The 27,953-nt window shown below is 35.7% G+C and overlaps 2 protein-coding genes, 1 long non-coding RNA gene, 1 other non-coding gene and 1 pseudogene across 6 annotated transcripts; 4 read left to right on the top strand and 1 right to left on the bottom strand.

The window, feature by feature from the left end:
- Positions 1 to 159: 159 nt before the first annotated feature.
- Positions 160 to 3,173, bottom strand: LOC106415035 (ABC transporter F family member 4). The gene is made up of 2 exons (XM_013855643.3): positions 2,925 to 3,173; positions 160 to 2,596 (listed from the first exon to the last, which is right to left on the bottom strand). Exon 2 carries the CDS (start codon positions 2,585 to 2,587, stop codon positions 431 to 433), a length of 2,157 nt encoding a protein of 718 aa, XP_013711097.1. The 5' UTR covers positions 2,588 to 2,596; positions 2,925 to 3,173; the 3' UTR covers positions 160 to 430.
- A 197-nt stretch (positions 3,174 to 3,370) lies between these two features.
- Positions 3,371 to 5,140, top strand: LOC111200323. 3 transcript variants are annotated; one of them, XR_007316552.1, is made up of 4 exons: positions 3,371 to 4,007; positions 4,103 to 4,250; positions 4,336 to 4,701; positions 4,821 to 5,140. It is a non-coding gene; the product is annotated as an uncharacterized LOC111200323 (long non-coding RNA). The 3 variants fall into 3 exon arrangements; XR_007316553.1 differs by having other exon boundaries at positions 3,467 to 4,007; positions 4,336 to 4,740; XR_007316554.1 differs by having other exon boundaries at positions 3,478 to 4,007; positions 4,336 to 4,651.
- Positions 5,141 to 6,893: 1,753 nt separating this feature from the next.
- On the top strand, positions 6,894 to 8,303 carry LOC106413201 (E3 ubiquitin-protein ligase RSL1). Its single transcript, XM_048740531.1, has 3 exons — positions 6,894 to 7,229; positions 7,315 to 8,081; positions 8,169 to 8,303. The coding sequence occupies exons 1-3, from the start codon at positions 6,894 to 6,896 to the stop codon at positions 8,251 to 8,253; spliced, it is 1,188 nt and encodes a 395-aa protein (XP_048596488.1). The 3' UTR covers positions 8,254 to 8,303.
- Positions 8,304 to 9,709: 1,406 nt separating this feature from the next.
- LOC106413200 lies at positions 9,710 to 22,248 on the top strand (annotated as a pseudogene).
- On the top strand, positions 14,622 to 14,728 carry LOC125578710. Its single transcript, XR_007316793.1, has one exon. It is a non-coding gene; the product is annotated as a small nucleolar RNA R71 (small nucleolar RNA).
- Positions 22,249 to 27,953: the final 5,705 nt, after the last annotated feature.

The raw sequence follows: 27,953 nt of genomic DNA, 5'->3' as shown, positions 1-27,953 counted from the left end.
ACTCTGACCATCTAGTTTCATCCCACCATCAACAACAGACAAACTCAAAACACTTAACAGAAGCGTGAACAATGAATGAATAGAGGCTATTAATTAAGAGAAGATATTAACTTCCTTTTTTTTGATCAAAGAGAAGATATTAACTTTTAGACAACAAAATTAAGGGAACTCTTGTTGTTTATTATGCTCAATGAAACACACTCATGAAATTAAAAACGAAAGACATGTTCTCCTTGCTTCCCCCAAAAAAACATAATACTACACTCGGCTATGTAACATGGGGAAAACGTATGGTTGCATGCCATTAACGTATATAAAACACACACAATGTCTAAAAATAAACTGTAGTCCAAAACTTTTCAAGTCTATGAATATAAAAGGAGCTTTTCAGTTTTACCTTTAGAAGCAAACAACACAAACAAGACCATCATCACTCATCAACCTCTGCTCTGATCTCTCTTTGGAGATCTTCCTTGTACTCTTCAAACGTGCCATCGAAGAAAGACACAGTTCCGTCTTCCACAACCCAAATCTGACTCTTCTCATCATCCTCACAGACACGTGATATGAGTCTCGAGTCGTGACTCACCAGCACAACTCCTCCACTGAACTCCTCTAGCGCATCAGCCAACGCATCTATGCTCTGCATGTCTAAGTGATTCGTAGGCTCGTCGAGAAGCAATATGTGTGGCTTCGACATTGAGATTGAAGTAAACACAACTCTAGCTTTTTGCCCACCGGACAGTTTCGCAATCGGAGTCAAGTGGTTGTGACTCGGTAGCCCAAACTTGCCTAGCTTAGCACGCACAGCCTCTTGTTTGCTAAACCCCTCTTGGTCAGGATGAAGGCGAAGAAGATACTGAACTGGCGTTTCCCCCATTGTTAACAGGTCAACAAAGTGCTGAGAGTATCTGCCAATCCTCAGCTTTTGGCTTCTCCTCACTTCACCTTCGCTCGGAACTAAATCTCCAGCGAGAAGGTTCAAAAGAGTGGACTTTCCAGCTCCATTAGGCCCAACAATAGCGACCCTTGTACCCATATCGATACCCACATCAACATCTGAGAGCCTGAAGTCTGGCCTGTTCGGGTAACAGAAGCTAACCTCAATCAACTGCAGAAGAGGAGGAGTGAGCTCGGTTGGTTCTGGGAAATGAAACTCAACGCTATAATCTCTCCATTTTCTCGGAGCTTCAGGTGCTGGACCATCCTCATCCACCGCCTTACCTTTTCCCTTACTCTTGGACGCTTCTTTCGCTGCAGTAAACTTGGCCTTGTCCTTTACCTTCTCCTGTTGAGCACGGTTTCCAGATCTCTTAGCTGCTTTCACCTGTTTATCATAAATCTCAAACTTTTTGTTCATCTCCTTGCGTCTCTGCTCGTATCCAGTTTCGAAACCATCGAAGTTACCACGGTAGAAGTGGAGATTCTGGTCATGCAAGTGAATTATATCCGTGCAGACAGTGTTGAGGAAGTCCCGGTCGTGCGAAACAACAACCAACGTCTTCTTCCAGCGACAGAGATACTCCTCTAACCAGAGAACAGCTCTCAGGTCAAGATGGTTGGTGGGTTCATCTAACAACAGAAGAGTAGGCTGCACAAAGAGAGCTCTAGCTAACGAAATTCTCATCCTCCATCCACCACTGAATGACTTGGTCGGCCTAACTTGCATCTCTTTTGTGAAACCCAACCCAGCGAGAATCTTGGACGCCTGTGCTTCAGCAGCATCTGACCCTAAGATCTGTAGCCTCTCATACAACTCAGCAAGCTTCTCACCAGAATCATCATCATCATCTTCGTTGTCACAAGACGAGTTCTGCAGCGCTGCAGCTTCTTCCCGCAGCTTAACCAACTCCTCATTGGCGGAAACAACTGCTAGCAAAGCACTCTTGTCATCACCAACCACCTCTTGCTCAACAAGAAGAACATCAATATTCTTCGGAACTGGAATCTTCCTCCACGCCAAAAGCTTCAACAAAGTAGACTTCCCCATTCCATTAGGCCCAACCAATCCATACCTCTTCCCATGCGATATCTTAACAGAAGCATTCTTCAAAAGCTCCTTACCCCTAGCAGAGACTGAAAAAGACTCGATCGTGATATCCTTAACATTCGCATCAGCCGTGTCTTCCCCTTCAAGCACAGAAGTCTTGCTTCCAATAACAACAGTGAAAGCATCATGGTCATCCCTCAAAGCCTCCCTCTTCGCAAGCTCTATAGCCTGAAGAGCCGCTCTCTCCTTCATCTCTCGCTTCTTCTGCTCCTTATCAGTCACGGAGATATCGAGATGCCTCTGTTCGCTCTTCAGCTTCCTCCTGGCTTCAGCCTGTCTCTGCTCCTCATCAGAATCTCCTTCGTCTTCGTCCTCAGAAGAAGGAAGATCCATGTCACCGTAGGGAGAATCCTTCTTAGGAGCAGGCCTGGCTCTGGATGATGAAGAGCCTTTCTTGGGTTTATCCTCTTTCTGATCCATGCTTGCAAGTATCGCAGAGACAGAAAGCTTCTCCTTTTTGGGTTCTTTAGAAGAATCTTTCCCACTTGGCTTCCCCTTCGCGGGAGGGGCACTCTCGTCTGACTTCTTCTTACCCATCTAAAGCCTCTGCACACAAAGACATAAAATAAAAAAAGCCTATGAATAATAAAAATCATGTAAAAATTGAATTTTTTTTACTGGGTTTAGTTACAAATCTATCAATTATATTATCTAACAAGTAAAACCTATAGCTGAATCTGAACATAGCCTTCAAATTAGGGTTTTCTAAGATTCGATTACTACTGGGTTTCGTTTACCTAATATCCTAACACTAGAAATCGAAATCTCTATAGGATATACAAAATCTAGGTTAAGGTTTCTACGAGCTGTGAAATAGAGAAATAAGAGCTACCAATCATCTTAAATTAATTTAGTTTGAGATTTGGAGACAAACCTGAGAGATGTGAAGGTGTAGGAAGATTGAATACAGGAAAATAACGGAACTCTAGGTATGGAGGAAATCGATCGAGAGTTTTTTTTTTTGGGAGAGAGAACGCGGCGCAGGAGTAATTGAAGATTGCTGCTCTTGTGGTATCGAAGATGACGAAGAAGAAGAATCACAATTATAAGTAAAATCGAAGAGATTGGGTTTTCGTAACCCTTCGGCCCAAATTCACATAAAACAATCCTTAACCAGACCCGCACAAAATTTCAATCGTAGGAAAAATACTGAACCGAACCGAACCGAACCGAGACGACATATTAAAAGGTCAAAATCTCTGGTTTCGTTGGGTTCAAAACTCGAGTTCGTCGGTTCTAAACATCTATACTATATTAAAAGGAAGATATCCTCAATAGCTGGGGTGTCTACGTCGGCAATTAAAATCAACCAATAGGGTTGATTCATTCCTCCACGTCAACACGAGATTGGGCTGATCTTGGGCTGTTAATTTTTTTCAACCGTAAAAAGGAAAAAAAACATGTGGGTCATGAACCCAGGTCTGGAAAATCGGATAGTGTCGACATCTCAACTCTTCGATCTTCAGTAACCCTAAAACAGACAGGCCATTAATCTCTTTGACATCACATCTCTTCGCCCTTTCCCCTTCTTCAGCGGATCGTTCAATCAACACCATATTCATGAGTGTGCAATGAATCATCTGGAAATCTCATTAATGGGTTCCTTTCGTCTCCCTCTCAGATTCTTTATATCATTCATATTTTCCCTCACATTTGTGACACACAAAATTCTCTCAAGCCATGAATTCTAACAGCAAATCAACCGTTTCCGGCGATTTTACCACGAAGAAACCGAACGAAAAGGATGTTGTCTCCTCCGCGAGCCGGTCGAACGAGACGGGCAAACCCAAACCTTCATCTCTATTGCTAAATATGTTTCCGGTGATCCTAAGAAGAGATGACAAGAGTAGATGAGCAGTAGGGGTTTCTTTAATTGGTTCAAAGTATATGGCTGCTTCAATCTCAGCAAGACTTATTCGCACTGTTGGATCCTATGCAGCTTTAGGACGCAGCAGCAGTATTATCTCAGTTTCTAAGCTCTTTCTTATATGCAAAATTGTAAATCTTTTTTTTTTGTTGATCTCTAACTGCTTCTCTTTCTCTTTGGCACAGCAAATGCATCTGGAAAATTTTTAAGCTCTCTTCCATGTAATCTAAAGGTTGATGTCTACATCACTTCGATTGCATATACAGACTCACCAAATCGAAGTAGTCTGTTGGCTTATACACAAATATCTTATTGGCGTCAATGTCGTTCTCGGTAACTCTTCGTCCTTTTTTGTTTGATACAAACCAAACTCAAAAACTTAAACCGGTTCATCCATTTTTTTTTATTCTGCTTGCAGGATATGAGGTACCACCATCGTTTCTTTTTTGAAATGCTCTCTTTGTGATTGTATCTATGTTGAGTCTAATCTACAGATGGAGCAAATGCGGTTGGGGAAGACTCTACAAGCAATTTTTTCTTGAGCTATCTGAAGTTTCATCAAGGATTGCGAGGGCCATTTCTTGAGTCAATGAGATCTGCTTCTTAAAGACAAGTTCTGATGTTGTGTTGTTTAATGTTGTGTCTTGATTTGGCAGTTTTGCTTTGTTCTTTTAACATAACCGATGGTTGGGGGTAAGAGATAAAAGGTTCACTCCAGAACTTGAAGTTTTTAGGTATGTTGGTGATAAGGATTGCCGTAGGGATTTGTAGGGATTTGCGTAAGGTAATGCATGATTATGTCAACAAGGGCTCTAAGACGAGAGTAAATTTTTTTGTCTTTCTCAAGAAACTTTGGGTTTATCAGCTGTGTATAATTATATTGTTTTGTTTGTTTTGTTTCAGAAATCTTTGTTACCGTTTGATGTGTTGTTGACAACGTATGATATAGCATTGGTGGATCAAGACTTCCTTTCTCAGGTTCCGTGGTAACTGATGAAGCTCAAATACTCAAGAATCCCAACAGTGTATGTTACCTACCTAGAAAAATTCATCGAGTTGTGAAATGAATGATAGATCACTGGTTAGTTGATACTGTGAATTCAAGATTAACTTCCATTCATTTCACACATCTCTTATGTAGCCGTTTATATGGATTTATTGTATCGGTTTACTTTCCAGCCGAAAGCTCTCCACTTCTATTTTGACTCCTGATTGTACATTCATGATTTACTTTCCCAAAAGACAGGTCATTATGTGAGACAAAGAAATTATGTGAGAGGTTGACTGAGAGTCTGAAAACAAGTATTGTGCGAAAGGTTGCCATGAATGGGCTGATTAATTTATTATTACATGTTGGCTATTCTCCCAGCCAAAGTTTCAACAAACGTGTTATCATTTAAATGTTTGGGTATAACATCAAAATTGGTCCATTACAAACTTGATACAGTCATTTTATAATTGGGCTAGCATTCCATTTTTTGCGAGCTGGTCTTTTGGTGGACTTCGAAATGAAGTATCGTTTTAATAATTATTTCTTCGTTAAATCAGTGCTTAATCATGAGATGGTTAACTAATAAATATCTTATGACATATATTTTTCCTTAGAACATAGTTTATATAATCTTTAATAATTTTAATATATATAAATAAATTGAAAATATGAAAAGTTATTATTCATATTTATTTATGGATATTGTTTGCTCTATATTTCTCACATGTGCAACTGCAAAGTGCTTCTTAACCTCAAGTGTTTTTACATGTGATATACATATTTATCTCTTAGGTTTACCATTTTTGATAACCTAAACCTAATTCCAGACCTTAGACAATGATAATTTTTATATATATCTACCATTTATAAAATTTCAGAAAGCTTTTAAGTTGGGTTTGAAGTTCTCACTCATACCTGTTTTCGAGAGGTCATTCAAGACCATGTTTGAGCAAGTATCTCAGCCTTGCATAATAACCGAGCACACAAACACTATCCAGCAAACAGAAAAAAAGCTAGAACATCAAATAATAGTATTAATATTCAAAATTATTTCCAAAAATCTGATTAATTAAATAATTAAAATAAGAAACTGTAAAATTAATATTACATCAACAACGGTAAGAAAGTAAATCTTCTATAAATTTACAACTAATAATATTTCAAATCATGAAGTAAAATTTTCTTTCTATCACAAACAAACTTAAGAAAAACACAGAAATTAAATAGCAACAATAAATATTAAATTTAAATTTTGGTTAAAAAGGTTGACAAAATTATTTTGGTTAAAACGATAAATTGAAAACAACAAATAAAGAACCGGTATACAAGTCGGTGGTGCTTTCTTTTAAAGACAAGTAACAAAAATAAAACTTTGTAATTTTAAAACCAATCAAAATTTATACAGTACTAATTATAAGCTTTACAATTTTTTACATAAAAATAAATAACCAAGATAAAGAATATATATAGATCTTAAGTTATAATTTAGTTAACTTTTTATTAATCTTACTAATATCCTACATAAAACTCCAATAAAACACAACAAATGATTTCAAATAGTTTTAAATTTACATTTATGTTTATAATTCTATAACAAGTTTCAGTGTATATCATATTTGTTCGTTTTAAAAATATAAATATAAAAATTAAACTAATACTATAGGAAAAAATCCGGGCGTAGCCCGGAAAACCCCCTAGTACTATTAATTTATAACCAAGCTAGAATTGCAATCTTTTGATACGATTTCAATATTTATTGATTTCAATCAAATATCTTTTTTTTTTCAAATATAGATTTTGTAATATTATTAATGCATATTATTATTTACTAAATAAAATAAAAATTCAATATAATTAATTAAGAACACTTTTAGGGTTTTCCTCCGATCTTGCTGCATCTTTGGTCTGAGCTTTTGATTCACGCTTAGATTCGGGTTTTGATTTCGCGTCAAATCAGATTTATAAATTGCATAGCAGAAGTTACGATGGATAATGAATTGGAATTGGCGAGGCAGAAGCTTGGTCTTGTTTCGCTGGGAGAATCGTCAACCTATCGATTATATTCCAAGGGTTTGGTGAGTGAAGAGTTTATTAAGGATGATACGAAGCTGGTCGGTGGTTCAGGCCTGTCTCTCTGTGACTCCAACGATAACTCGAAGAAATTGGAGACCAACAAAGCTCTGAGAAACCACCGAGTCCTGGCTGCGCACCCTGAAGCTACGGAATTGGCTGCCATAATTCAAGGGATGAGTTGGGCGTTGAAACTTGGTGTTAAAAGCATCCAATTCTTCTGTGACGACGATTCCATCATCTTGGATTACGTAAGTCTCACGTCTCTTCTTTTTTTTTTTTTGCTTCTTTTATTCAGTAGTATCCTTTCACAAGTTACGTATGTGTTGTGTCTGACAGGTAACAGGTAAAGCTGCACCACCGAACGAGTCCATTGTCGTAGCAAAACTTTTGAAGCAAGTGGCTCCTCTTCAGGCAAGATTCACGTCTTGCCAGGCACTCCCTCTGCGCACAGACATCAATTCTTCTCTCATTAAGCTCGCAAGAGATGCCATTGCTTCCCAAACCACATGGCGTGAAGGTGACAATGAGTATGAGACTTGTCCAGCCTGCTATGCACACGTTTCACCTCGTCACAAACTTGAGGTGAGGAGCGGTTGCTTCCACCGCATCTGCTTTACGTGCATAAGGGACTGTGTCTCATCCCAACTAGCACGAGGAGACACCCTACTCTGCCCTTACCCGGGTTGCGAGAAAGAACTTGTGCTAGAGGATTGTAGAGGTATTGTTGATGATGATGCTCTTAATCTTATCATCCACCGCAAGAAGGAGAAGGCCATCCCCGTTTTAGACAGAGTCTACTGTCCCAAGCCTTGTTGTAACTTTTTGATGTCCGACCGCGACCTCCCACTCGGCTTCTCCATTGATCCTCGGCAAAAGTCAGTAGCACGCACGTGCGTCGAGTGCGGCTTGTGTTTCTGCAAAAAGTGCCATGTTCCATGGCACTACAAGAAGACGTGCGATGAGTTCAAGAAGTCCCAGTCTTACCTGACATCTGACGCTGCGCTTTTCGAGTCTTTAGTGAAGACAGAGGGATGGATGAAGTGTCCCCAGTGTGCCACCGTCGTTCAAAAAAATGGCGGGTGCCAACGCATTAGCTGCAGGTATTTTGGACATTTGTTATTGAGACTGATTTTATATTATTTGTCTTCGACTCTAATTATCTGTGTTTTTTTTTTTTTTTCTCACAGACATTGCAACCACAAGTTCTGTTACGCATGTGGGGCTGCGTGTACAAGGAAGAAAATGTCATGCAACTGCAGCCCACAAGACTAGGCTTCTAACGTGCTGAAGGGCCTGATATGCCAATCTTCTCTTCAAATAAAAAGACTATATCGACCATTCCAAATAGTACGTTTCCTATTAACGATATGCTAGTGTGTGTCTGAGCTTCTGTATTCCCGAACATGTCTGTGATGCATATTCGACACTTGCTTTCTCTCTTCAAATTCCATGTACAAGAAGAATCTAATGCAAATGAAATCTAATACGAAAACGATCTGTGATATATGGACATTTTGTTGATCATTCATTTCCATATATTAATATGCTTTACATATTAAAATGAGAAAAAAATCAATATTTGAAGTTAAATAAAGAAAAAATACAGAATAGAAACACAGAATACTAACTATAGTATAACCTCTTTAAATTAATACTCTATAAATTAATATACACTAAAAATCTCTATAAAATAATATAATTTTGAGAAAAAGACTAGAGTAGCACCAAACCAAGTTTTTGTTCTCAAAGTAGCACTCAATGCTCAAATTCACAAAAATAAGTTTCATTAAAGAGGTAAATATACACTTATACCCCTTGGGTTAATTAATCCAAACCTTAGGGTTTAGAGTTAAGGGGTGGGGTTTTGGAATTAGGGTTTAAAATTTTATAAAAAATAAATACTAAAATAAAAGATAAAAATTTTAAAAACAAAAAGTATTTTTAAATTATAAAAAGAAAATTTGAAAAAAAAATAAAAAAAAAATCAAAAAAAAAAATTTGAAAAAAAAATTAGAAAAATTTCGAATCTGAAAACATATAATCTGAAACTATATAAAATTTTTTTTATTTTTTTAATTTTTATTTTATTTATTTTTGTTTGTTTATTTAATTTTAATCCAAGGATATTAGGGATATTTTACCCTTTTAATGAATGTTATTTTTGTGACTTTCTCTTTCTAGTGTCATTTTTGAGACATAAACTTCAAAATGTGCTATTATTGACAATTGCCCTATAATTTTATAGTCTCAAAATGAGTTTTTGGTTCGATATTATAAATTAATATCTCTATAAATTAATAAAAAGCTATAGTTTTGGTGTAGTCCCAACATTATTAATTTATAGAAATTTCAGTGTAGTATTAAACTCTTTACATTGTTGACTTTTATGTGTATGTGTTTGTGAAAAAAGTATGTAATGTATATAGCACATCTGGCTGATCCATAGAAGGACATCATCTTACCGCTAGAGAGCAGAGAAAGATGCCTAAAATATTATTAAACAAAAGAATATGTAGAAGGTTTCTTCAGGGTCTCAGGGAGGAGCCATTGACTTCCTTGGCATGGGGTGCACGAGTTTGGATAAATCAATTATGATAGGTTGCTTCATTCAATCTATATGATTTTTCTTTTCATATAAAGAACACATAAAGAGCAATGCTTCAACAATAACATAAGAGAAATCTTGGGATTCTTGAATTCAGTGACATGGAAGCTTCTATTCTGCTCAATGCATGATATCAACAATATATCCAACTCTATTGGCACTGGAGGCAAATACAATGAAGAGGGTTTAGGGGAGCATTACCGTGACAAGGTGTCACCCTGCGCAGACCCAGTTGTGCATATATATGTGATAACTGATATGTCAGTTTCTGATGTTAGGAGTTTTCAAGGCTCCTAAGACAAATGTTGTAGTATAAAAGATTGTCGAACTAGTTCTGAGGGATATCAAAGCACCGAGAATGCAAGTACTCACTTAATCTAAGTGCAACCAATGATTTAGATGGGTTTTAAACTACTACTAATACTAGAAAGCAATAACAGAATGATACTTTCTTGACTAAGGGAAAAGAGAACTCATGGGCATAGGGATTAGACCTTGGGTGATCAAGTATCGAACTAAGGATGGCAAATAATCAATCAAACTATCAACCTTAAGCCTAGACACAATTCTAAGCAAGCTCTATGTCTAGATGAATGCTCATTTGCTAACATATCTCAAACATCAAATGTCTTTGGTTGAATAATATGAAAGCAATCATTACTAACAAGTCTATTAACTATCTTAGCACCTTTAACAACAAATGTCTTTGGCAAAGTATACTAAAAGCCTAGGAGAGTTGTCTCAGGCATTTCATCAAACACCTTTTGGGTGGGAAATGCCTATTGATCAACTTTTGAGTGGCCAACTCAGAAGATGCATTATGAATACTCTACTAGCAAGGAACAAGAATGATCTACACTAAAACATCCTAGAACTAACCTAATCACCCTTAATCTCCCTAACCCATGAATTCAAAAAGTGATTACTCACTAATCTCCATGATTCCTCTTAAACCCATATTGGATTTTAGATTAACCATGTAGAGAAATAGATAAGAAATCAACAAGAACACAAGATGAAAGCAATGAAATCTGAATCAAAAGAGGTTTTTTACTAGTTCTTCTCTAGAAAAGAGATTATCTTGCCTCCAATGGCTTACAAAAGTACTTAACTTAGGTTTAGAAAGTGTAAAAACATCAAAACAAATGACCAAAAGGCCCCTGAAATAACATAAAAATCGTCCAAGCAAAACACGCGGAGTGACCTAGCATAGTCGCTCCAGGAGGTCACTCCCGACGCGTTTTTTTGTGTCTCGACGCGTCAAAACGCGAGTGACTTGAGCTGGTCGCTCTGGCTGGTCGCTCTGGCTGGGAGTGACTTGAGGTAGTCGCTCTGGACTGGTCGCTCTGGCTGGGAGCGACCTCGGTAGGTCGCTCTGAGAGGTCACTCTGCGATGCTCGACCAGGATGGATATGCCTCTAGTAAATTGATCATAACTCCTTCATTACATCTCCAAATGACTTGAAACCACTTCCATTAGAAAGCTAACTCAATTTGCTGTGTCTCCACAAAATCTTAGCAATAGAAGATTTCTCTAAAGGCTCCATCCATGCTCATCTTTCACCCCCTTTTGGATCACAATGCTCCCAAACATCTCAAATCACTCCATGGCACACTCCAGCACCTAATAAGGACAATGAATGCAAAATGCAACCTAGACATGGCTAAATCCTAATCTATATGATGAAAATGCTCATGGATGAATGGATAAAACAATGTAAATATGCAAGATATCAACTCCCCCAAACTTGTTCTTTTACTTGTCCACAAGTGAACTTTCTAGAACTCATAGGGAGAGAGGTTGAAGGTGGGAGCATATAGCCAAAAGAAACACAACTAGCACACTCTCTTATTACACTCTAGCTTCTCTAGGCCTATCTTAACTCTTTTTGTTCTTACACTCATCATCAAGCATCCACACATTCAAATCAACCAACTCTCACATTCATTAAGCACAAAACATCAGGTGAATTCTTGCAAATGGTCAGTTGGTCCAAGTCATTTGGTTGGATAAGGGAAGGCTTTTATTCAAGTGATTCAAGAGGTTCAAAACATATGATCTTTAAGGTGGTTTACTCTCAGAAACAAGTAGCCTTGACATTGCACATAATATATCTAAGAAAGGGATCAACTCATGCATACAATGCTCAATCTCCATTGTTCTACCCTTTTCCCAAACATACAATTACACAATCATTCCCAAATGTCAAACCCAACTCACATCTCTCACCAAAAGATCCTAAGAACTTTAACTCCTTCTCTTTGAAATCTACAAGGGATTTTTTCATAACCTCAAAATATTTCTTAGCTCCTAACAACTTTGCTAGCCCCTTTTTATTTTTTTTCTTTTTCTTTTCTCTTTTTTTTTCGTTTTTTTTTTTTTTAGGTTGGGGGCCAAGACTTTCAAAACTTGAGCTAGAGGCTTTTCTACTTATCCCAATAAAACAATTCACTTAAACACAAAGAGTCATTTCTTTTCCTTTTTCATTGCTCCCAAATCATAATCACAACACTCACCCCCCACCTATAGCTAGACAATAGAGTGCCCAATCTAGCAAGAATGAAGATCAAGCATTGTCGTTCCCGATACTTTCAACATTATGCACATGTAAGACTTTCCGAAGAAGGCCTCACTCATCAAACAATGAAAGCTTAAAAGGAGGGAAAGGTTTTGGGAGTGGTCTACCACTAGAGTTTGTCAAAACAAGATTGGCATAAAGGATGTGACAACTCAAGTGTGTATAGCCATGACTCAGTACACAAGGGACCATGAGCAAGAAGCATTAAGTTCGTTCAGTTCAAATAAGGTTGTAGTTGGCTTCAAAGACTGAGTTTCAGCAATCAACAAGTTTCAGGAAGAGTTTTCAAGGCTCGAAACATACAAGTCTTTTTGAGAGGTGCAAAAGCTACTCAGGTGCAACGTAGTGTTCTTTACAAGGCATTTAAAATCATTGCTCCCAATGCAAGTGAATGCAACCTATATGCTCTAGACTCTCCTAGAAATGCAAATGATGCAAATTAAATGATTGATTTTTTTTTTTATATATGCAAATAGGTATGCAATGCATGACTCAATGAAACAACATCAAAGCAAACATGATCAAATACTTGGTACCTCCCCCAAACTTGAGTTACACAGTCTCTGTGTTGTCAAGTAGAGAGAGATACCGAAAAGAAAACTAATATGCAAAAATGAAATGGTATATACAAGGGAGTGTGGTGGGTTACCTTCTATGGGGAATGAGTAGAGGGAGATGCTCCCTCCTCGTCGTCCTCAGGTGGTAACTCTTCAAGGTGCTCATCAGCAGGAGTGCCCATCTCTTCAATGTAGAAGGCTTGCCCGAACACAGTTGGTTTCCTCATTTTCCCCTTGATTTCAAAGTGGAGGATGTTCTCTTTACCCAAATGGAGATCAATCGTGCCCTCCTTCACATTAACAATAGCTCCTGCTGTAGCTAAGAATGACCTTCCTAGAATCAATGGGTCTTGAGCCTCCTCACCCATCTCAAGCACCACAAAATCTGTAGGTATCTCATACCTTCCAATCTTCACAGGGAGGTCCTCTAAGATGCCCACAGGATACTTCACTGAACGATCAGCTAACACCAGAGAGAGTCTACACTTCTTGTACTGAGTGAATCCAAGCTTCTTTGCAACAGACAAAGGCATCAAGCTGACACTAGCTCCCAAATCGCAGAGACATTTCTCAAATACCATAGGTCCAAGAGCACAAGGTAGTGTGAAGCTTCCTGGATCCTCTAACTTCTCTGGAACATCAAGCCTCTGGATGATGGCACTGCACTCATGGGTAAGAATCATCATGCCTTCCATCTCCTTCTTCTTTGCAGCTACAACATCTTTCAGGAACTTGCTGTATTGAGGAATCAACATGAAAGCATCGATGATGGGCATTGCAACCTGAGCTTCACTCATTTGCTTCTCAAACAGAGCCTTGTACTTCTCTAGCAGCTGCTTCTTGAATCTACCAGGGAATGGAAGTTTGGGTTCATAGGGAGGAGGAACAAAAGAACTTTCACTTGCTGGAGTAACAACTTCACCATCCTTTACTGTCTTCTTCTCCTCTCCAACCTTTCCTTTACCTTTGGCTTCCACTATCTTCTCCAAGATCTCGTCATTGATCTTCTCATCAACAATCACCACTTCATCATCTATGTTGATGGCAACCCCCTCACCTAGTTTCTCAGCATCCTTGGTGAGGGTTCTAGGAGGTAACTGCTTACCACTCCTAAGGGTGATAGCTTTGGCCTCCTTGGGATTTTGGTCAGACTTTCCAGGTAGAGATCCTTGCTGGCGATTCTGGTGAGTGTTCATGGAAGCAAATTGATTCTCTAAATTCCTGACTGTAGAAGCAAGGTGTGAGAATTTGTTGTTGAGCTCATTGTAGCTCCCATCAATCTTGGAATGAAGGTTCTTCAACTCATAACCAACTTGCTTCTCACTTCTAGTCTGAGACTCCAAGATTTGTTTCAGTAAGGTATCAGTGCTGCTCTCTTGAGGAGCAGAGGAACCAGACGAGGGGTTTTGCTGAGGCTGATAGCTGCCTTGCTGGTTGTTTCTAGGCGGATAACCACTCTGTTGGTTGTTGGGATATGATTTCTGTTGGTAGTTGTTGTACTGAAAATTGGGTTTCTTTTTGTACCAGCTACCATTGTTGTTAATAAAACACAACTCCTCTTGACCTTCCAAACCCTCAACCTCATTGACAGCAAGTGGATCTTCCTGCTTGGAGTTACCAACAAATTTCAGCTGCTCTTGGGTGGCTTTTTCAGCAATGAGTAGGTCGATCTTGTCTTCCAAAGCTTTGATCTCTTTCCTCGTCTGCTTATCATCTGTTCTACTGCCTCTGTCGTGGTCTCCACTGTAGACTGCATCACTCTTTACCATGTTGTCAACCAGCTCTTCTGCATCCTCCTCAGTTCTCCCCAAGAAGAACCCATTGCTAGCTGTATCCAGTCTGGCTCTGTACTTAGGAAGAGCACCACGGTAGAATGTGCTCAGCAAGCTCTCCTTAGAAAAGTCATGGTGTGGGCATTGAGCTTGGTAGCCCTTGAATCTCTCCCAGGCTTCACTGAAGCCTTCCAAGTTCTTCTGTTGAAAGCTGAAAATCTCGTTTCTCAGCTTAGCAGTTCTTGAAGTAGAGAAGAACTTCTCCAAGAATGCTTTCTTGCAGTCATCCCAAGTGGTGATGGAGTCGCTGGGTAGAGACTTCTCCCACTGACGTGCCTTATCCCCCAAAGAGAAAGGGAATAGCTTGAGTTTTAAGGCATCTTCGGATACACCATTGGTTTTTGACAACCCACAGTAGCTGTCGAACCTGTCCAAGTGATCAAATGGATCCTCTAGAGCCAAGCCATGATACTTGTTGTTCTCAATCACATTGAGGAGTCCTGATTTGATCTCAAAGTTGTTGGCTGCTACAGCTGGTGCTCGGATTCCCAATCTATGACCATGAATGTTGGGGCGGTCATAAGTGCCAATGGGTCGAGCTGCTCGTTGTTGGTTTGGTGGAACGTTGTTAGCTCCATTGGCGGCAGCATCATCCTGAGGTATGTCTCCCATATCAGTATCCAATCTCTGCAAGTGAGCCTGTTGCTCTTCTTCTCTTCTCTTTCTAGCACACTCTCTCTCTAAAGCTCTAATGTCTGCAGCTCTTGGAACTAGGTTTGATGGACCCCTGCTCCTCAAGTTCATACACCTGTAGAGTAAAGGGAGGTGAAGAAAGAGAATCAGTAACAAAAGAAAATAAAAATGACTTAGTCTCAAGCAAGTGACTAAATCTCAATGTTGAAATCTACTCAGAATTTGGCAACGGCGCCAATTTGATGTTAGGAGTTTTCAAGGCTCCTAAGACAAATGTTGTAGTATAAAAGATTGTCGAACTAGTTCTGAGGGATATCAAAGCACCGAGAATGCAAGTACTCACTTAATCTAAGTGCAACCAATGATTTAGATGGGTTTTAAACTACTACTAATACTAGAAAGCAATAACAGAATGATACTTTCTTGACTAAGGGAAAAGAGAACTCATGGGCATAGGGATTAGACCTTGGGTGATCAAGTATCGAACTAAGGATGGCAAATAATCAATCAAACTATCAACCTTAAGCCTAGACACAATTCTAAGCAAGCTCTATGTCTAGATGAATGCTCATTTGCTAACATATCTCAAACATCAAATGTCTTTGGTTGAATAATATGAAAGCAATCATTACTAACAAGTCTATTAACTATCTTAGCACCTTTAACAACAAATGTCTTTGGCAAAGTATACTAAAAGCCTAGGAGAGTTGTCTCAGGCATTTCATCAAACACCTTTTGGGTGGGAAATGCCTATTGATCAACTTTTGAGTGGCCAACTCAGAAGATGCATTATGAATACTCTACTAGCAAGGAACAAGAATGATCTACACTAAAACATCCTAGAACTAACCTAATCACCCTTGATCTCCCTAACCCATGAATTCAAAAAGTGATTACTCACTAATCTCCATGATTCCTCTTAAACCCATATTGGATTTTAGATTAACCATGTAGAGAAATAGATAAGAAATCAACAAGAACACAAGATGAAAGCAATGAAATCTGAATCAAAAGAGGTTTTTTACTAGTTCTTCTCTAGAAAAGAGATTATCTTGCCTCCAATGGCTTACAAAAGTACTTAACTTAGGTTTAGAAAGTGTAAAAACATCAAAACAAATGACCAAAAGGCCCCTGAAATAACATAAAAATCGTCCAAGCAAAACATGTGGAGTGACCTAGCATAGTCGCTCCAGGAGGTCACTCCCGACGCGTTTTTTTGTGTCTCGACGCGTCAAAACGCGAGTGACTTGAGCTGGTCGCTCTGGCTGGTCGCTCTGGCTGGGAGTGACTTGAGGTAGTCGCTCTGGACTGGTCGCTCTGGCTGGGAGCGACCTCGGTAGGTCGCTCTGAGAGGTCACTCTGCGATGCTCGACCAGGATGGATATGCCTCTAGTAAATTGATCATAACTCCTTCATTACATCTCCAAATGACTTGAAACCACTTCCATTAGAAAGCTAACTCAATTTGCTGTGTCTCCACAAAATCTTAGCAACAGAAGATTTCTCTAAAGGCTCCATCCATGCTCATCTTTCACCCCCTTTTGGATCACAATGCTCCCAAACATCTCAAATCACTCCATGGCACACTCCAGCACCTAATAAGGACAATGAATGCAAAATGCAACCTAGACATGGCTAAATCCTAATCTATATGATGAAAATGCTCATGGATGAATGGATAAAACAATGTAAATATGCAAGATATCAGTTTCCCAAGCCGAGAAGCTGCTGAAAAAGCTGGAGAGAGATTATCAACACACCTACGAGAATTACCTAGAAGCCCGAGTAAGCATCTTCAAATATAACATAATTATTATCACTTGTGATGTTTTTAAAAGGTGAGCTATATACAACAAGATAATGAAAAAAATTTGGACAGTCAAACAGGTATAGCTCCTACATTAAAGGAAGGCACTCTAATTATCGCAGTCGCCAAGCTGGAAACTGTATCATATACTACAAGAATCTGCAAGAGAAACTGCAGAGTGATTATGAAAAAATAAATAATACAGAAGCAATACAAAGAAGAACATAAAAGCCTGATTATATATGTAAGTCATCATTTTTGCTTTCTCATTGTATAAACAATAGTACTTGAGATAAATAAAAAGAGAAGAATCAGCCTTCATCCTTTCATGATCAAACGATAACTTTTCTGTTAACTATGGAAATAATTTTATATATCTTTCATGTGTTTGGGTTCACTATAGTGCAAGCAATTCTTGCTGCATGGTTGTAAAAGCTTGGCCCAAGAAAAGAGGATACTACACCAGGTAGGTGAAACACAACAGCAGCAGAAGGAACAACAACAGTAACAACAACCCCGGGAAAACAACGACATGAGTCAAAAAAGAATTTATCTCAAACAAAGAAACTGGGAGGTGCTACAACTGTTTACCTTTTTAATAGTCTTCGTTTATATCACAAGATTGACATTTTTACTTACTTTGAAATCTTACAAATCATTCAGTTCAGCTACACTCAAGGTATATAGTTCCAAAAAGTAGCAGCAGCAAAGGAATACATGATCTGCTGAGGAGCCTTAAAGACACAGAGAAGTCGAGGAACAAAGCTACTGCCAGTGGTGAACTTGTTGACAACCAAACAAGTCAGGACAGTTTAAAAACTTCTATCAAAGTAAAAAAAAAAAATTAGTATATCGTTGGGTTGAATAAAAGTAATAAACAAGCTCGGAAAAGAAACAGGGAGAGAACGATGATTGATAATGGTTACGAGGAAAAGATCAAGCATCTAGAGAAAAAAATGTGAATGGATATGCGGGCAATAGTACAAGCTTACTACAACCCATCGTTGGGTTGAATAAAAATACATGAAGATGGGTTGTAGTAAGCTTGTACTATTGTCATAGATGATATAAACTTGAGATTTGGAGGAAAGATAAATCCATAAATCAAAATATAGCTAACATTTATGTTTTCTGTTTATTCATCTGACAAATAATAACGCCCCAAGAGTTTGCTTGTAGAGAAGCTTAAAAATCCCACAACATCCCATCCATTCATGGTCGTCCTTCAAAGCCTCCCTCTGTAGAGCTGCTCTCTCTTTCATCTCTGCTTCGTCTGTTCCTTATTAGTCGCAGACACATCAACATGCTTTGCTCCCTCGTCAGCCTTCTCCTTGCTGCCGCCTGTCTCTGTTCCAGTGTTCCTCGTCAGAAGGAGGAAGAATCGCAGAGACTGAAAGCTTCTCCCTTTTGGGTTCTTTAGAAGTATCTTTCCCACTCGGCTTCCCCTTCATGGGAGGGGCACTCTCGTCAGTCGTCACCCATCTAATAAGCTATGAATTTTAAAAAAAAAAAGACGAATGAGTAATAAAAAATTAAAGTAAAAAATTGTTTCTTTCCAAGCTTTAGTTGCATAGCTATCAATCATATTAATTATTATCTAATTTGCAAACCTAGAGCTGGCTTGCGGCTGAAGATAGCCGTCAAATTAGGGTTTTCTATTTAATTAATCCAGATCGAAAGGATTCGTGTTTCATGTATCATAACTCGAAAGCTCTATACGATTAATACAAAATCTAGGTAAAGTTTCTACGAGCTTAATTAAGTTTAATTCGTTTTGTTTTTCCAAAGCTTAATTCATAGCATAATGGCCTACTAGTTGTCGATGACCAGCTGATTACCTATCAGATAAATTAGAGATAGGTTAGATCATATATATGTTTGCTTCCAACTATATTATAAAGGTCGACGCTGCAACAAGAAGACATAGCCAAAACTTTTTAAAAGATTTTGAAACAACAACATCTGGAAAACAATGACCTGATTTTAAGAGATTACTGGGAGGTGATTCAACTGGTACTTTAATAATAGTCTTCGTTTATATATATCACACAAAATTGGTCTTTATACTTACTCTACCATTTTACCGATCATCAATTGTTCAGTCACTATCACTGCAAAATTCCAAAAAAGTAGTAGCAGCAGCAAATGAATACATGATCTGCTGAGCAGATTCAAAGACACAGAGAATTTGAAGGATAAAGCTACAGCCAACGGTGACAACCCAACAACTCGGGGCGGTTTGACAATTTCTATAAAAGTAATCAAAATCAAGGCCTTGTCCCCTATTTTTACTCTTAAGAGACTTTCTGTTTTTCACTGTCTACTTCCTTTAAAATATGTGTGTTTCCAACAGATGCTGACAAAGGCAATTAAAAAGCTTCAAAAAGAAATAGGGAAAGAGACTAGGCATCATGGGCGTTCTGGCACGTCGGTTTCGGTTCGATTGATTTGAACTTCGGATTTTCTCTGTAATATGCTCATAAGTTTCATTCGGGTTTTATTAATTATTGGGTCAGGTTCGGTTTAGATTATAATCAATATATGAAATCGTTCAAAAAAAAAAAATTTAACCTGAAAAATTAACAAAAAAAATTCAAAAAATGCAAATTATTCACAAATCTAATTAAAAATCAGCTCCTCCGTCACATAAGCTCTGATGCTGTCAGGGGAGGGGTGGGAGAACTCTAAGACTACGCCAGCTACGCCGGATCTGGAAAAGCCTCCACCCTACGCGTTAGGGATCGAAGAGGAGAGAGGTGCGCGTGTGATAACTCGTCACTTAAAGGCACCTTAGAGCATGATTAATAGGAAATTTTTAGGGTGAGGTTCTTAGTGGAATATAAGAACTCGTCTCTTAATTTTTAATTAAAAAAACTAAGAACCGGCTCTTAAATACCTTATTTAAGAACTAGTTCTTAGTTTTTTTACTTAAAAGTTAAGAGACGAGTTCTTATATCTCCATTAATCATGTTCTTAATAGCATTCTTCAAATTAATACTCATTTATATAATTTTTAAAGTTGATACAAAATGAGTTTACATCATTTAAATTCACTTGTATCATTTATAACTAATGCAAATATTTTAAATAAGTGATGCAATACACCTCTTCTTTTGTAGTGACTATACGCCGTTGCAGCATCAACATAGCTTCAATCTCCGTTCTTTTTTTCATCTAATTCGTCCATTTCAACTGCCGTCTGCACCAAGAAACAACATAGATTCTTTCTAAATTTATTAACCAGTTTGATTCATTCAATCGTCTCAACTCTCAAAGAATCGATCATTTAAATACCTGTATTGGGAAATGTTTGAATGATGGGAGGAAGCGGATCTTGCAGTACTCGTTGTAAGCTATAGTGATCAATATGAGAGGTATAGTAACAATTGCTGTAGATGGCTTTGACTTTAGCCCAAAGAGACCCACCATGGTCCCTTGCATAAGAATGATTGAGACGAAGATAAAGTGATGAATGATTGGCCAGAATCGACCGCAAGTATCATATGTCATCTCGTACACATCTTCCATGTGAGGAAATCGAAAACAGAGTTAGATTTAATGCCAAGCCAAATGTCGTTTCAGGTCGAGGCACAACAATACAGTTCACAGAGAAAAGTTTGCTTAAAGGGGAACCTCTGAGATATACTTTGAGTTAAGACTTTAATGACATGCTATAAGAAATATTCAAGGAGTAGAAGAAGAACAAGCTATCATGTTGTAAATCGTAGCTATTATTCATTCTATGATGCACCTCTGCTTATCAGATGTATTTGACAATATTTCTTCACTAATCTAAGCAACCAAATCAGTCTCCAGTAATTTTCAACATTTTTCGTTGCATCGCTCATATCATCATCACATTGATATTCAGTATCATGCCAAACATTTATTTTTGAATTTGGTCAAACTAATGACTACGTCTCTCTTATAATCATTATTACACTGAAATTCTATGCTAAACATTTCTGTATTTTATGCCTCAAAGTCAAGGGACAAGGAGATATTTATTTCCAATAATTTTTATTTTAAAAATAAAGACACTATGTCTAAAGTATTAGTATTAAACAAAAAAATGTGTATAAGGTTTCTTCAGGGAGAGTCATTTGACTTCCTTGCCGTGGGGTGCACGAGCTTTGATAATCATTTGTGATAGGTTACTTCATTCAAGCTATTATATTTTTTTCTCTTCATATAAGGACATAGAAAGAGCAATGCTTTCATAACAAATACTTAAGAGAAATTGTGGAATTGAGTGACATGGAAGCTTCTACTCTGCTCAACGATATCAACAATATATCCAACTCTATTGGCACGGGAAGCAACTATAATGCATCAGACCCAGTTATGCATATGTCAGTTTCCGAAGCCGAGAAGCTAATGAAAAAGCTCGAGAGAGATTATCAACACACCTACAAGAACTACAAAGAAACCCGAGTAAGCCTCTACAAATATAACAAAATTCTGATTACTTGTACTGTTTTTACTAAGCTCAAAAGATGAGTTATACAACAAGATAATGATATTTTTGAGCCAGTCAAACTGGCATAGCTTCTACATAAAAGAAGGACATTCTAGTTATCGCAGTAGCCAAGCTGGATTCCTTATCGGATACTACAAAGATCTGCGAGAGCTACTGCAGAATGATCTTGAAAAACTATATAAAGCAGAAGAAACGCAAAGAAAAACAGAAAACCCTGATTATGTAAGTCCTCATAACCATTTAATATCATTTTTTGTTTTATTATTGTAAAAACAAGGTTACTTAGAACATGATTAACTTCAATCTCTTAACTGGGGTTTTTAGCTTCGGATAGACAATTCTAGCTTAACTAAGAAAAGCTAAGAACCGTCTCTTAAATAAGAGATATAAGAGTTGTTTCTTAGCCGAAAAATGAAAAAAAAAAGTGTCAAATCATGAGTTGAGAACCCGACTAAGAGACCGGGGTTAATCATGCTCTAAAAATAAAGAAAAAGATTAAAAAAAAATGGACACCTTCCTACTCTTGTTCCGTCAAGTATGGAAATAATATAATATAAAATTGGTCAAATCTTGAAAATAATACATTTTAAAAAATTGTCAAAAGATAACACTAAAAATATAAAATAGCACTAATTTTACAAGAAAGATAATCAAATTGCTCTAGCTTCTAAACCCTAAACAATAATAAACCCTAAATTTTAACCGCTAAATCCTAAACTCAAATATTATAGGGTGTTTTTCAAAAACAACCCATATTTTCAAGTCAAATCCAAAACCAACCCCTTTTTTTTGTTCATACTATTCATCAATAAAATTTCCATACTATCCTTATGTTTTTGAATTATTCACAAAATTACCATTTTTATTTGTTTTTTTATTAATTTCGAAATTAACAAAAAACCAAATACACCCTAACCATTTCTTCTTATTTACAAAAATGCCATCATCATCAATTTTTCCAACCACCATGAACCACCATTTTTGAGCTCTAAAGCTCTAGAATTCAATTTTCAACCACTTTTTTTCTCATTCTAACCCAAAAAACTTCATTTCCTCTCATTTCCTCTACATTTCCATCTAAAAAACTCTCATAACTATCATTTTCATAATCACAAACTTCATATTTTCGAGTTTTTTCATTAGTGAATCGTTAAAGATGCTTCTTTTTGCTCATATTTGGAGTTTGGACGGTTGAAAAGGTTGGAAACGAGCTTTACACATGAAAAGGTAACTATTTACATGGTTTTCGTTCTTTTTTTAGATCTGTGTCGCGATGGTAGACTGTTTTGTATGTCTACGCCTCCGTGGAGACTTACGATGCAGTCTATTTGTCAACGCACGGGTTAGTTTTGCAATTGACCAGACAAATTTTTTTTCTAACGCAGACTTCCCCAGTAGTCTCCGTCTTTACCTTTGACAACAAAAATAAAACTTTCGGTAGACTTAATAAGACGTTTACCTAAAAGAGGTTAGTTTTTCATTTGACCGAACTTTTGACTTTTCAAAATAGACTTCAACGGAACTCTACAGAATGTAGACTGCCACCGAAGTCTATAAAAGGTCAGTTTTGCATTTGACCAAAACTTTGACTTCGTGGAATAGGTTAGTTTTGTGTTTGACCAAAAAGTTTAAAAAGCAATCAAAAATTTATTAAATTGTAGACTTCATATGCAGTCTTCTTATCTTAAAAAAAAAATGTAGACTGCGTATAAAGTCTACTTTTTTATTTTGGTCAAATACAAAACCAACCCGTCGGATTTGAGAGTAGACTTCACAAGAAGTCTACACACCCGTAGACGTTCATTTCAATCTACTGATTTGAAGTCAAACTTGGTCAATTGCAAAACTAACCTCTTTCAAAAAAATTCAAACATGTAGACTGCATATGAAGTCTAGTTCTGAAAGTCAAATCTTGGATGAATTCTGGTCAATTACAAAAAGTAACATTTTTAAATTGTATACCGAAAAGAAAGTCTACATGTACAAAATCACAACTTTTATTCAACTATAGAAAGCAACCCGTAAAATGGTCAATTGCAAAAACCAACCCAAAGAGTAGACCTATTTGACAGTCTACGTCTGTAAACTGAAAAGAACGTCTACATCTTCAGAGACTGAATATTAAGTTTGCATAGAAAAATCTATAAAAATGTGAATTTGTGTATTATTTATTAAATTTTTTCTAGATTTTTTGTTTGACAGTGTGTGTTAGTTAATCATAATGGGTTTGAGTGATTTTGAAAAGAATTTTTTTTATAATTATGAAGGTATAATTCATTTGATTTGACAATGTTGTTAGCTAATAATTGTAGACGTATTTGTAAGTCTTCGTTTATAGTTTTGCTAGTAAGGCTGAGCTTGTTTCAAAGCTGAAGTCGGTGACTGTGGAATATAAATTTACATTCTCAGCATATAAGACAACGAAAACTCTGTATGTGGCTAAGTGTCGTGTTCAAGGATGTGGTTGGAAACTTAGAGCGAGTGTGAAGCATGGGCCAAAGACATTTTAGATGACAAAATATTCGAAAAGGATGAAGAATCGGAAAGGTTGAAGAATGTTCATTATGCATGATGGCTGTACACATGGTAAACTTCTTGAAATGACACAAGAAAATTATGATCTGGACAACAAAATTGAGAAGATGGTGCTAACCTATTTCTTACCAAACATCATTTAAAACAAATGACTCCGAATAGGAAAATACTCCTCTTATGCCTGTCACGAATAATCGACAAGTACGGAACTTGATCGAGTTATCTAAGACACACTTTGTACGCCTTTGTGTATCAAGTCTGCGCCAAATACACTAAATTTTTTTGGATTGACTATATGTTAGATAATAAGTGTAGACGTTTTTGTAAATCTACAAATGTAGACTGCAGTTGAAGTCTACGTCGTAAATTCTATTAAAAGTGTATTTGTGTATTATTCATCATATTTTTTCATGATTTAGTTATTTTACAGTGTTTGTTAGTAAAATTTTAATGGTCTTGGATGAATTTCACAATTTAATGTGTTATAATTATACACTTGATACTTATTGCAAATTGTTTTGATTAGTGTTATTCTTAAAAATTTTTGGGAAAATTTTGTATAGATTTTCTTCTTCTCACATGTGTGTTAGTTATTATTTTAGCTTATGGTGGTTTTACTTGTTTGGTTGGTTAGATCTTGTGAAAAAATTGATATCTAACAAAAAATTAATAATATCATACAAGTGAAAACAACTAAAAATGAATACAATGTTTATAGATTATGCATTAAAAAATTATTTAAAAATTAATATTTTATTATGAAAGTTATTACAGAACAATATATTAAAAAGTATTCTTGAGTATGTTTGATTTTTCATAATCTTGATGCTTCAAATAAAGTCTTGGAAAAAGTACCTGCAAAATAAGATAGAGTTATGAGAAAAACATAAGATAAAAAATAAAATCATATTTTAGTAGACTTTTTCTTAAGTCTACGTAAAGTTATTGTTTAGTAGACTTTAGTTGAAGTCTACAATAATGGAAAATTTTCATATCTAAAAGTGTGCATTTAGAAAATTTGAAAATACTTTGTTCTAGAAAGTATTTCAAAAATGGTTTTTTTGTCATCCTTGTAACAAAGCAAAAAGATAATGTATGAATCTATAAATTTAGTTCATTATTAACACAAAATATCTTATAATGAATATATGGAAAGCTTACATTTTTGGGAAGATGATTTGAAAACATTGGAAGAGAATACATGCAAAATAAAATAAAATTATGAAAAATAAGATAAAAACTAAAATCATATTTGAGTAAACTTCTAATGAAATATGCTTAAAAGTCAAGGGTAGTAGACTTCATTTGAAGTCTACCAGCCGTAAGTTTTAAGTAGATTTCAAATGAAGTCTACTCTATAAAAAAAAAATAGATCTGGAAAATAAATACATTAAAAATATGAAATAAGTTTAAATCTAAAAAACTTTTAAAAATATGATTTAATAGACAAAATAGTTATAAATTAAAGACATATTAATATGAATTTTAATATGTAACTTTATTTGAATATAAATACTAGAACACATATTTTAAATCTATAGATGTAAACCTTACATTTCTAGGAGGAGAAGAAAACAACTATGGAAGAAAATACCTGCAAAATAAGATAAAATTATTAAAAAACATAGAAAAAAAAATTAAAGTCATATTTTTGTAGACTTCCAATGAAGTCTCCTTAAACTTTGTGGTTTAGTAAACTTCATATGAAGTCTGCAAGCTTTAATAAACTTCTTTAGAAGTCTACACTGCCTAATAATTTTCAGATCTGAAAAAATTTATATATTTTGAAATGTGAAAATAATTTTAAATCTGAAAATACTTTACATAATAGAATTTATAAGGTAAACTAGTAGCAAATTAATGTAGAGAGCTTGATCTATAAATTTATTTGAATATAAACATGTAAATACATATTTTAAATCTATTAATCTAAAACTTACATTTTTAGAGGAGATGATGAAATCCATGAGTGATAATACCTACCAAAAAAAGATAATATTGTGAGAAATAAACATAAAAATACACATTTAAAATCTATAGATCTAAAACTTACATTTTTTAAAGGAGAAGATGAAAACCATGAATCATAATATCTAAAATGACAAGATAATATTGTGAGAAAGACTTGAGAAAATTTTAGAGAGAAAGAAGATAATGAGAGAGATTTAGAAACAATTGAGAGAATTTTAGAGAGAAGAGAGAAAGTTTTAGAGAGAAGGGAGAGAGTTTTAAAAACTTGTGCAGCCACTTTAGAGAGAGATTGTATAAATTTTGTTTATATAGGGAGACAAAAATGTAACTAGGTTAAAATTTACGATACTGTAGACTTCGTTTGAAGTCTACTAAAATTAAAATTTTGGAGTAGATCTTACCTTAACATAGTAGACCTTTTTGGAAGTCTACTATAATAATTTAATTATTGTTGTTTATTCTTTATTATTTTAATAATTTTAATATATGATTTATTAAATTTATTTTTTTATTTTTTAATAGTTATAGTATATGATTTCACTTTTTTATTCGTAAGAAACTTAACTTAGTTTAAATATAATGATTTTTTGTAGAACAAATTGAAAAATATAGACTGAAAAAGATGTCTTCAGATAAATAGACTTTATTGTAGGTCTACGAAACCCTAAACCACAAATCTCAAACCCTAAATGTTTTGCTTGATAATCAAAAAGTCTCATTTATACAAAATATAAACTAATAAACATTAATATGCAGATTTAAGTTAATAAAACAAAAAAAAAACAAAATCTAAAATCTAACCCTTTGAAATCAACTACTAAAAGACATAACATGTTAGAACCTTTTGTTTGTAAACTATGAACATAGTCTAACACATGATAACCAAATTAGTATATATTCTTCAAAATTGTTCGATTATATGAAATTTTAATTTATTTACTTCATATTATCCATTATATTGATGATTAGTTAAAAATATCACAATAATTATTTTTATACATTTTTAAAATTAAATTATTAGATCAAATTAGAGTGTAGACTACAAAACAAGTATATAAAGTAGACTTCGTAGGAAGTCTATATATATGTAGACTTCTTTTATTACGTGTAGACTTCCAAAGGATAGAAACGTAAAATACATTTCTGTTTTTTGTTTGGTCATAAGAGTTAAATAGTACTTTCACTACTCATTTAGGTTGATTTTGCATTTGACTGAAAGTGGGGTATACTTTTACATTTGACTTGAATATTTGGGTTGGTTTTAGCAAATGTCCCAATATTATATAACAAAAGTTTTAACTTTTAATAAATATTATTTCTTGAAACTTTTCTTTTGTATGATATTTTTTTATAATAAAATATTGTTTTAATGCTATTTGAGGTGTGCTACAAAACAAAATGCTATTTGAGGTATTTCTCATAAATATTTCATGTGTTTGGGTGCCGGTTTAGTGCAAGCAATTCTTGCTGCATGGTTGTAAAAGCTTGGCCCAAGAAAAGAGGATACTACACCAGATAGGAGAAACACCAAATCAACAACTAGATAAACATCTGGAAAACAATGACCTGTTTCGAAAAAGAAACTGGGAGGTGATTCAACTGGTACTTAAATAATAGTCCTCCTTTATATCACGAAATTGACCTTTATACCTTTACCACTTTACAGATCAATCATTTCAGTCACTATCAAAGCAAAATTCCAAAAAGTAGCAGCAGCAAAGGAGTACATGACCTGCTCAGGAGATTTAAAGACACAGTGAAATTGAGGGATAAAGTTACTGCCAATGGTGAACTTATTGAGAACCCAACAACTCAGGACAGTTTGACAATTTCTATAAAAGTAATCAAAATCAATATCTTGTCCGCCATTTTTACTCTTTAATTTTTTAAAATTAATCAGCGAAATAATCTTTGTTTTTCCAACAGATTCTGACAAAGGCAATTAAAAAGCTTGAAAAAGACAGAGAGAGAGA

This window comes from Brassica napus, chromosome A9 (assembly GCF_020379485.1).
Source record: "Brassica napus cultivar Da-Ae chromosome A9, Da-Ae, whole genome shotgun sequence".
Classification (NCBI taxonomy): domain Eukaryota; kingdom Viridiplantae; phylum Streptophyta; class Magnoliopsida; order Brassicales; family Brassicaceae; genus Brassica; species Brassica napus.
This window is presented reverse-complemented; position numbering and strand designations above follow the sequence as displayed.

Excerpts from the sequence above, each read along its gene's own strand:
- LOC106413201 (XM_048740531.1), top strand. The coding sequence starts at position 6,894 with ATGGATAATGAATTGGAATTGGCGAGGCAGAAGCTTGGTCTTGTTTCG. Across the intron at positions 7,230-7,314 it reads ATTCCATCATCTTGGATTAC|CAGGTAACAGGTAAAGCTGC; the intron begins GTAAGTCTCACG and ends TGTTGTGTCTGA. Across the intron at positions 8,082-8,168 it reads TGCCAACGCATTAGCTGCAG|ACATTGCAACCACAAGTTCT; the intron begins GTATTTTGGACA and ends TTTTTCTCACAG.
- LOC106415035 (XM_013855643.3), bottom strand. The coding sequence starts at position 2,587 with ATGGGTAAGAAGAAGTCAGACGAGAGTGCCCCTCCCGCGAAGGGGAAG.